Source organism: Barbus barbus (genome assembly GCF_936440315.1).
Source record: "Barbus barbus genome assembly, chromosome: 19".
In the NCBI taxonomy this organism is placed as follows: Eukaryota; Metazoa; Chordata; class Actinopteri; order Cypriniformes; family Cyprinidae; genus Barbus; species Barbus barbus.
This window is the reverse complement of record NC_136747.1, coordinates 22,922,552-22,933,047: the sequence shown is the minus strand read 5'-3', so window position 1 is coordinate 22,933,047 and position 10,496 is coordinate 22,922,552. Positions and strand designations below refer to the sequence as shown.

The following is a 10,496-nucleotide window of genomic DNA, read 5'->3' as shown; positions in this document are numbered from 1 at the left end:
GCAATCAGTAAACAAAAATAGCCACATGAGTTGGCCAGTTGACAATCTTTTAAGAGGCTTTTCAACATGCATCTTGAAACAAGGTGTCAATTTATTGTTATACATAAAAAGGATGTTGCAAAAGTGGTCGTTAAAAGTGTTGATTGGGGTATTGAATTAAATAGTTCACAAATGCTTCGTAAACGTCCGATTTAATAATTAAACGTATGTTAATGAATTCCAATAATTCGTAATAGCATAATCCCCGCCTATGACTACAGCTACGCAAATTTCGCAGTGGAGCATTTGGTCTACTTTCTCAGGTTTGGCTCCAGTATACTGCAAAAAAGACTAATAGGCCACATGGCTAACAATACATATTTAATAACGTGTCCACCAAAGCGTTTTAGCCACCTGAAAAATGTCAGGTGCTCTTTTGAAAATGGCCAGCTGATGTGTTTTCCAGCTGTTGATTTGGTTGCTATGATGTGACCAGCGACACAGAGCTATAGAGAGGCACCTGGTAGGGAGCAGGTGTAAGTTTCTTTCATACCAACTAGAGTTTTGAAAATTTACGTCACAACACCTTTACGAACGATTTGCACACAAATTCGTTCTACTTGTTTCATGTATGAGGCCCATTCATCGTAAACCTGATAATGTCCAACTATCGATAGTCTGGTATTATTTCTATTTATTCTGTAATTTAAATTTAAAATTGTATTCCACATTTTTCACAATTCATATTTTTCATTTTTCACAATTGTCATTTTTAATTAGGCGATCGTGACTTTTATTTTGCAAATATTTTCCGGAAGCTAGTAGAAAGATCTCGTAGGTTTCCTCATAGTCCTTCCTGTGCTGGATCTCTGACGCAACTGATTGTTATGGTGTCGTTTGTGAAGGATCACTGGATATTGCGTCCTTAAATGAGCGTCTTTGACCTGTTTCGTGGGTTTTTCGGGGTTCCCGGTGGTGATGGCCGTAGGTAAGTTTAAAGGCCTCCTTACAACAGCAGCAGCTGTTCGCGTAAATAACACTTTAATACAATCTTGACTAGATACACTATATAGGTTTAAAATATTGTGTATAGTGGTATAAACGTCCATGCTTCAAATTATGTTTTTATTTGTGGAGGTTTCTAAATGCTCGGTGAATGTGCTTTTTATAACCATAAATTTTAGTGTACTTTTACTTTAAAGAATTAGTTTGATAGTGCAGTTGTGAATGATTTGATAATACATTATTTGTTGTAGTTTCATTCCCCAGAATCATTTACAAATTGCTACTATATGTGAAGCCATATGGAACACAGTACAAACTCTTTAAGTTTTACTTTGCCTCATCAGGGCATAAATAACAGTGGGCCTCATTTTTGATTATTATTATTATTCTAGAGTGTGTGTGAATAGAAGTAATGAAGATTCAGAAACTGAACCTCCAGAATACAGTTGTTTTTTTTTCATTATCCCGTTATTAAAAGTGAAAATGTCTACAAATGTAGACCTTGGTTGGTTTGAGGTGTATTTCTTTTTCATAGTTCCTGATTAATTTGCTACAGTGACATTCTGAGCAGTCTGCTAATTTGAATGTGTTTTGATCAGGGACCCCTTCTTTGATGGGATGATTCATGAAGATGATGACGATGAGGATGACGACAGTGGATTTCACCACGATGACTTTAATAGGCCCCATCGGGACCCGTTTGATGATGCCTCCAGATTTGGTTTCAGTTTTGGGCCTGGCGGGATGCGCTTCGAAGAACCTCAGCTGTTTGGCCAGATCTTCAAGGACATGGAGGAGATCTTTGCCAGTTTAGGCCGCTTTGATGAGCGTCATGGCTTTGGACACAGAGGTACATTTCATTTCTTCAACTTCCATGTATTTTATGTTCATTTAGATTTTGTAAGCTGGTTAGGTGCTTTTTATATACATGTTACTAACCCCTCCTGCTCTTCTCCTGCCCAACAGGTGGTCCATCAATAGAAGCTCCGCCTCCTCAGGAGGGTGCAGAGAAAGGCAGGGGTCGGGCAGGAAGTGGTAACCCATTTAGAGATTTCATGTTGAAGTCTCCTGACAGCTCACCCTACACACCATCCCTACCTCCCCCCTTTGAGGCACCAAAGGACAGGGGTTCCTCTTCTCCACAGGATCCCAGCAGCCACTTTCCTCAATGGAGACCCTTCTCAAAGGTAAACCAGTTCACCGGTTCAGTGCTTTTAGCGTCTTTTCATGCTGGGTTGTTACCTGATTGTCTTCATTTTATTTCTAGTTTCATGATCTTTGGAAAGATGGCCTATTAAAACCAAAGGAGGGAGAGAAAAAAGAGGATGGAGGTAATGCATTTAATCAGAAAAAAATAAAGCAAAATGCAAGTACAGACAATAAGCAAATTCTCAAGAAAACAAGTTGTCAAATAACACTTTTTTCACTATTCTGAACAGTTCTGCACAATTTTTGTAATTTTTAAAGAAGTTTGGATATGTTAATGAAACATTAGATATCCAGACACTTGAAAATCAACTTGGCCCCCAAATAAAAGAATAACATAACACAGCAGAATTTTAAAATTCTGATTTTTCATTTTGTCTGATTTTTCTGCTGACAATTTCGATTGTATATGACTGTAGTACCTGGATATCAGTCAAGAAATCCATATAATGTATAATTCATCCAGACCTTTTGTCTTCTGGTTCCACCCTCAGATCTGGACTCACAGGTGTCTTCAGGTGGTCTGGATCAGATCTTGACTCCAGCACCTTCACAACCAAAGATAAGGTCAACTTTTAAGTCTCTCAGCGTCACCAAGGTGGTCAGACCAGATGGAGTGAGTGATCCTGTATAATTTTGTACTCAAAAGTTATTCTGATCAAACATATGGTAATGTTGTAGAGCAACGGTCAAAATATACCACACATCTTGTGTTGAGATGTTATGTGTGAAACACCTGCTTTTAATTACGATAATACAGATTGTATGTATGTGTGTGTAGACGGTAGAAGAAAGGCGAACAGTCAGAGACGGTAAAGGTAATGAAGAGACTACAGTGACCATCTCCGGTCCAGGTGTCCGAGACGGGCTGCAAGATCAGTCTGGTCCGCTCATGCCAGGTTAGCGGTCTTTTTTTTTTTTTTTTTTTACAGTGTCCTGTCCCATGTAATGTATGGTTTAAAAGGTAAAAGACAAAGAGAATATTTAAAATAGTAATTTTATATTTTAGATGGTTTATATAACATCCTCATTTAGTTTGAAAAACTTTTTAATTTATAAATCATAAAGTAATTTGGAATATTCCTCAAGCTTGTGCAATAGCTTTTCCTGAATAATCATTCAGAAATGTATTTTTCAGGTGGATTGAACCCTTCTATTGACATGCAAGATGATTTCTCAGTGTTTTCTAAGTTCTTCAGAGGCTGAAGAAGCTGTGAACACAAACCTAAGGATGATCTCTTTTCATCCTTTGCCAGCAAACTCACCAACTGCAAGCTACAATAATTGAGTTGATTTTTACATTGTTCAGTCTGATTGAATTGTTCAGTGTGAATGTGGAGATCCATTCTTGATTATTTGAGTGACAAACAATTATTTGCTGCCACAAATTGACACTAGTAATGTTGCCTACTGTTTTTCTTTCAATAAACTTGTCTTGAGAATAGTTTTAAGAATTGTAGTAACATTGAACCTTGGGTTAGTTGTTGAAGCTGCAATGTTCTGAAAAGGACTGACACAATTTTAGTTTGCTGGTAAAGAAGAGCAGATACTGCAGATAAGACAGAGTTTAATATATCTGTAAATTGTATTTTCCAGTGGTGTTTCACTATGTAACATAAAGAAAAGAATAAGATCTGCCTTGTTTTTCTTCTTTTGTTTTCATTTATTATTTTAGGGATGCTTTGAGAACAGGTCAGTTTAAAAAGTGATGAACACAGTTTAGCTCTAAATTTTTACGATGTCAAAATCCTAAAAATGCAATGCTTTTCTTGTAAAATGTCATCTGAACAAAGCCAGGCATAACTAGAAAGCCTGGATTTAGCCTATTTGAAAAGTAACAAGGATATCGGGTTCTGTGATGAGATGAAGCTCTTGAAATAATGTTGGGGTGGCCATGAAAAGGACACTGGGGCGATTTATCCAAAACTTAATAAGCCTCTTTAATGTTAATTCATTTTATATTTTTGACTTTTTAAAATTTTTCATTTACGCTCCACTTTTAGTTCTTCTCAAACGGCACAATTTCTTTCTTTGAATCTTAAAGTTAATCAGCTCTTCAGTTTCCAGAATGTGATCTCACAGGGTATGTTTAGCAACAAAAAGTGTTTCATTTTGAATCTGTCAGTATTGTCTCACAACAGGCTGACCCAGTTCTGCCACATCTAGACCTGTCACAGGTTTTTCTGACTGACAGTCTGAAGCATTTAGTGCAATGCTGACAGTGTAAGCTCACAAGTTTAGTAAACAGTAGTTAATTTTTAACAGTTATTTCAAGTGAATAAACAGTGAAAACAGAAAATAATTTTGTATTCACACATAAAAAATTAACGCATACAGGAAAGTAATGGTCAAAGATATAGGCACCAAACCTGGCACACTGCTGGTTAGTTCGTATCATGCCCATAACTGTGGTGAGAGTTGGTTAGCTTTGCACCGAATTTATGGTTTTATAAATGAGCTATGTAATATATAACTTTATATAACTATATCAGTTATATAAGTGATTATCTCCCAAGTAGATAGAAGACATGAGCTCTACAAATATGAGATAAAAGCTGATTTCACTTTTATGGGCCATTTTGATCCCAATATGAATAACCAATGGTGTACAAAATAGTTTTAGGTTGTAATTATAATTTTAGTCCATTGGTGAGACTTTCATAACATTGAGAATAGCCACATGGACACATTAACTCTTCTGGAAGCAATCATAGACCTCAGGGTCAAACATTTACATCATATATCAACTAGTGTAACAAGCTTTGCTTATTTACCCATAAAACTAGTTCATTAGAAAAAACACTGAGAAAATGGGGCCTGAGCCATTAGATGTGCATGAGAGATATACATTTATGTATGTGTTTGAATATTGGTCAAGAGACAACATAAACATGGTTTTCTTCTGTAACTAGGTATTGGTTCATGGATAAATGTTTCAGCTAAAAATAAGGCATCTTCTGTATCTTTTATTTTACTCTGATGATAGACACACTTTTAAAACTTAAGGTATTTTGTATGAATTAGGTCATCAAGCTTTTATTTTAAAATGAAGTAGAAGATTTATGCGTAAATCTGGTATATGTCAGCAGTGCAACACAGATAAAAGTTAACAATAAACTACTCATCGTTTTATTACACAAAAGGGCAATGTACTGCATGTAATTGTCATTCCTTGCCCAGACACACACTTTAACCACAACAGATAGTCTTGCGTTTACTTATGCGATGTGATAATTAGCTAAACTTTTTTTTTTTTTGGAAGACCATGCATTCTGACTGGATCTTTTCATTACAGACCTTCTGTATGGAGCCCTGAGAAACGAGTCCTACATTTACTTTCATTGTAAACGAGCAGAAAGGCAGAAATGATGGATCGTCTGCTGAGGAGATGCCGAATCAAGAGCGGCTTGTTCAGGGAATGTCTGGCAGAATTTTTCGGAGTCTATATTTTGATAGTAAGTCAGCCTTCATAGCTGTATTTGTAATATGGAAATATGTGCAGCAAAGTTGTGATTGTTTTAAACCAATTTTATGAGATTGCTATGATATTTTGTTTATGCATACATGTTTGCATTCAAATGGTAAAGCTATAAAAACGTATAACATTTTTATATATTTTTTTTATCTTTAGTATATCCCATTATCTTTATTGAGTCAAATATAGTGCCTTCTGCCCATTAAATATTTATTGTAGCAAATGAGTAAATAATTTCAGCAATATTTTGAAGATGAAACTTGACTTAGAACTATTTTGGCTCTAAACAGAAACTTCACTTACTAAAATGCACAGCAATTTAATTGTGCCATAAACCTTTTCATTATAGGCTATGTGTCTGTGTAAAATATTCACACTAGATCATTCCTTATATTTTTCTTGATGCCACCTTCTCTTCAGCTTTTTGGGTGTGGATCAGTTGCCCAGGTGACGACCTCTCAGAACACTAAGGGTGAATACCTGTCAATCAACCTCGGGTTTGCATTGGGCACCACATTTGGGATTTATGTGGCAAAAGGAGTATCAGGTATAAAATCTTTAAAGCAGCTGTGGATATGAAGACATAAGTCCCTGTATATACATGTAAATGAATACATTTCTCATCTGTTTAAGGAGCTCACCTGAATCCAGCAGTTTCCCTCACCCTGTGTGTCCTGGGCAGGTTTTCCTGGACTTGTCTTCCATTCTATGTGTGCTCGCAGCTCTTAGGTGCATTTCTGGCTGCAGCAACTGTTGCTCTTCAGTACTATGGTGAGTGAATCTCATTCTACCTGATCTATCTTATCTACACTACCAGTCAAAAGTCAAGTCACCGTTATTTATATAGCGCTTTTTATAATGCAGATTGTGTCCAAGCAGCTTTACAGTATATTAAACAAGAAACCAGGGTGTCGAAATAGTTTGGAATAGTTGAGATTTTTTACTGTTTCTGAAAAAAGTCTCCTATGGTCACTAAAGCTATCTTTATTTGAACAAAAATACAGTAAAAACTGTAATATTGTGAAATATTATTACAATTTAAAATAACAGTTTTCTATTAGAATATATTTTAAATGTAATTTGTTACTGTGATGAAAATGTAAATTATTCCTCCAGTGTTCAGTCGTTATTTCTTCAGAGCTTTCAGAAATTATTCTAATATGCTGATTTGCTGCTCAAAAACATTTTTTTTTATTATTATTAATGTTGAAAACATATTCAATAGTATGTAATATGTAAACACATTCAAAAACAATTAGGCTCCAACTCATAATAGAATGTCACACTGAAGACTAGACTGAAAAATTGGTATATAAAGAGCTCTAAAAACTATTATCTAATATATTTGACAACAATATTAACCTAAACATGAATTTATATCAACAAAATTAGTTTAGAAATAGCTCTTTAAGGTATTGCATGGTTACCACATTTTTAATGGATGAATATCCAGCTTTGCCATCACAGGGATAAATTACATTTACATGTATATGTAAAAATACACAAGTACGTCCAAATGAAGACACTTTTCTATTCATAAGTGTTTGTTCACAGATGCCATAATGGATTTCACTGGAGGGCATCTGACAGTTAGTGGTGCCACTGCCACTGCTGGTATCTTCTCAACTTATCCAGCAGACTACCTGAGTCTATGGGGAGGAGTGGTGGACCAGGTCAGCATAATATACGAAACATTGAAATCTACTGTTTGAAATGCTAAGACTATTCTCAAAACACAATATTTTCATAAGATCAACATAACCAAATAATCAAGGCTAATTATGCTCATTCATAACAGAATTACCTATTCTGATGCTTTTATGCTAAAGTAGCTTACATTTTATATACAATACTGTCAGTTATTGTCAGCCATTGAAAATTGTTCCAAAAGAAGCATGCATTTTTTTTTTGAATGAATGCATTAAATGACAGAATGATTCAATGTCTCCCTTTTGAACAGTAATTTTTTGTGCCACCTATTGGTCATATGTTTGTAAAGCGTATTTTTGGTTTGTGTCTGTAAATGGATTAGCTCAGTTCATACTCTGTCAAAGTCATGTAACATTAACAAGGCTTTTAAAAGAACAAAACTTTAAAAATATGTGTTTGTCAGTTTGATCTGAAGTGAACTGTGTCGACAGACCACATTAACTTGAGGTTGTCCTGCAGATAATTGGCACAGCTGCTCTGCTAGTGTGTGTTCTTGCATTGGGAGACCCTCGTAACACACCAGCTCCTCCTGGTCTGGAGCCTGTCCTGGTAGGAGCAGCTGTCCTGGTGATTGGCATCTCGATGGGGTCTAACAGCGGATATGCCATCAACCCGGCTCGAGACTTCGGCCCGAGACTCTTCTCTTACATTGCTGGCTGGGGAGATGAAGTATTCAGGTCAGTCTAACATACACACAATATATCTCACACACACACACACACACACACACACACACACACACACACACACACACACACCACACACACACACACACACACACACACAGACACAGACACAGACACACACACAGACACACACACACACACACAGACAGACACAGACACAGACACACACACACATACATACAGCCATGTGAAAAAGTTAGGACATCCTATTGAATTCCATGATTTTTCTGTATCAGGACATTATAAAAAAAATCTTCTGGTCCTTGGCAGTTCTTAAAATTTGGAAAATCAGTCTCTCACATTGTTCTGGAGGAATTTTGGCCCACTCTTCTTTACAACTTTACTGTAGTTTATTGAGGTTTGTGAGCATTTGTTTATGCACAGCTCTCACCATAGCATTTGAGCCAGGATGAGCTCTTGACTTTGACTGGGCTATTGCAACACTTTGATTCTTTTCTTTTCAGACGTTCTGTTGTAGAATTGCTGGTGAACTTTGGATCATTGTCCTCTTGCATGACCCAGTGTGGCCAAGCTTTAGCTGTCGGACAGATGATCTCACATTTGACTCTAGAATATTTTGATATACAGAAGAGTTCATGGTCGACTCAATGACTGTGAGGTGCCCAGGTCCTATGACTACAAAACAAACCCCAAATCATCAGCTCTTCACCAGGATGCTTAACTTTTGGTATGATGTGTTTGTGCTGATATGCTCTTTAGGTTTTCACCAAATGTGGCGCTGTGCCAAGCATCTCCACTTTGGTCTCATCTGTTCAAAGGTCAATCCTCTAGAAGTCTTATGGTTTGTTCAGATGCAACTTTGCTAACCTAAACTGTGCTACCATGTTTTTCTTAGATAAAAGAGGCTTTCTTCTGGCAACCCTTCCAAACATGCCATACGTGTCCCATATTTTTCTAATTTCTTTTTCATTTAACATGTTAACTAAGGCCCGAAGAGTCTGTAATGAAGTTCTTGGATTATCTGCCATTTCTCTGAGCGTGACACAGTATGATTTTGGGGTGAATTTGCTTGGACGTCCACTCCTGGGGGGATTAGGGTCTGTTTTGAATGTCTTCCACTTGTGAATTATCTTCATCACTGTGGAATGATGGACTTCAATTTGTTTGGAAATGGCTTTATTACTCTTCCCAGATTGATGGCAGCAACAATTGCTTTTCTAAGATCATTGCTGATGTCTTACCTCCTTGGCATTGTGTTAACACACACCTGAAGGCTCCAGACCAGCAAACTACCAAAACGTCTGCTTTTATAGAGGTGCTCACACTTGCTGATGATCAGTTAATCAAAGGCATTTGATTAGCAGTGCCTGTCTGCTACTTACCCTCTTAATTCTTATGTTAACAGTAAGGGTGTCCTAACTTTGTCACCCATGGCTTTCCCAATTTGGCTTTATTTTTGTAAAATAAATAATAATTAATAAATAATGACATGGTGCAATATGCCATGTGTTGTTGTTCATATGAGGTTTTATTTTCCAGAATTTAAAACCTGCTAAGGACCAGATTTTTTTTTTTTTATTGTGCCCTGATACAGAAAACCATGGAACTCAATAGGGTGTCCTAACTTTTTCATATGATTGTGTGTATATATATATATATATATATATATATAGTTCTGTCAATCAATTAAAAAACTGAAGTGGGTTAGAAAAGGTAAAGAGATGCGTGTCAGATCCACTCATGTTCAGCAGCTGCAGCTCTTAAAGGGACAGAAGCCAAAAAAAGCAACCAGGCATTCTTGTTTAATACAATTTCTTTAAAAAATGTATATATATTTTAAATGGTAGTGCATATTAAACTAAACTAGTTTTTGAAGTCCACATTAACTGTAATTTTTATTATTATTATTATTTTGGTGAAATTGCAAATATAACATTATTGGGGTATGTTTTACCGGAAAATGCTACTTAAGTGTTTCTACTAAACAAATTAATTACACATTTCATTCAGTGTTTTACAATTTCTTGTTATTATTTGTGAGATTTACTTGTAATTTCTGAATGAAAATTGTTTTACACCATTCCCCCCCCAGAACAGACATGCAATATAAATGTTTAGAGTTGTCAATGAAAAAAACATGACAACAAGACAATACATTTGTGCATATGTAAAATAAAAAAATTCTTGGACACTAACATGAGAGCTGTTTTTTGTCAGGACTGGTCATGGCTGGTGGTGGGTACCTGTGTTTGTAACGTGTGTGGGTGCTCTCCTGGGCGCATTACTCTATGAGCTGCTGATTGGAGTTCATCATCCAGAATCGGAGCCTGAGGATGCTGAAGACCTGATATCTGTGCTCCAGCAAACTGTGGAGCTGGACGGTATGCAGCCAAAATTTGACACCGTTAAACAAAACGACAAGGACAGGATCTTTTCCATAACCTCAGCAGACATCGGCTGAAGTGAAAAGTAAA

At 36.4% G+C, this 10,496-nt stretch overlaps 2 protein-coding genes across 2 annotated transcripts; both read left to right on the top strand.

The window, feature by feature from the left end:
* The first annotated feature begins 819 nt into the window (after positions 1-819).
* LOC306885721 (HCLS1-associated protein X-1-like) lies at positions 820-3,841 on the top strand. Its single transcript, XM_079442453.1, has 7 exons — positions 820-967; positions 1,584-1,834; positions 1,951-2,171; positions 2,252-2,315; positions 2,685-2,806; positions 2,972-3,089; positions 3,329-3,841. Exons 1-7 carry the CDS (start codon positions 909-911, stop codon positions 3,394-3,396), a joined length of 903 nt encoding a protein of 300 aa, XP_079298579.1. The 5' UTR covers positions 820-908; the 3' UTR covers positions 3,397-3,841.
* Positions 3,842-5,555: 1,714 nt separating this feature from the next.
* On the top strand, positions 5,556-10,483 carry aqp10b (aquaporin 10b; the record flags this gene model as incomplete). The annotated part of the gene is made up of 6 exons (XM_079442458.1): positions 5,556-5,645; positions 6,086-6,212; positions 6,299-6,436; positions 7,220-7,338; positions 7,835-8,052; positions 10,240-10,483. The coding sequence occupies 6 exons, from the start codon at positions 5,556-5,558 to the stop codon at positions 10,481-10,483; spliced, it is 936 nt and encodes a 311-aa protein (XP_079298584.1).
* Between the last annotated feature and the right edge of the window lie 13 nt (positions 10,484-10,496).

Bases quoted from the DNA above. Each gene is read 5' to 3' on its own strand.
- LOC306885721 (XM_079442453.1), top strand. From the start codon at position 909: ATGAGCGTCTTTGACCTGTTTCGTGGGTTTTTCGGGGTTCCCGGTGGT. The intron at 2,316-2,684 runs GTAATGCATTTA...TTCCACCCTCAG, and splicing joins AGAGAAAAAAGAGGATGGAG to ATCTGGACTCACAGGTGTCT. The intron at 3,090-3,328 runs GTTAGCGGTCTT...TGTATTTTTCAG, and splicing joins GTCTGGTCCGCTCATGCCAG to GTGGATTGAACCCTTCTATT.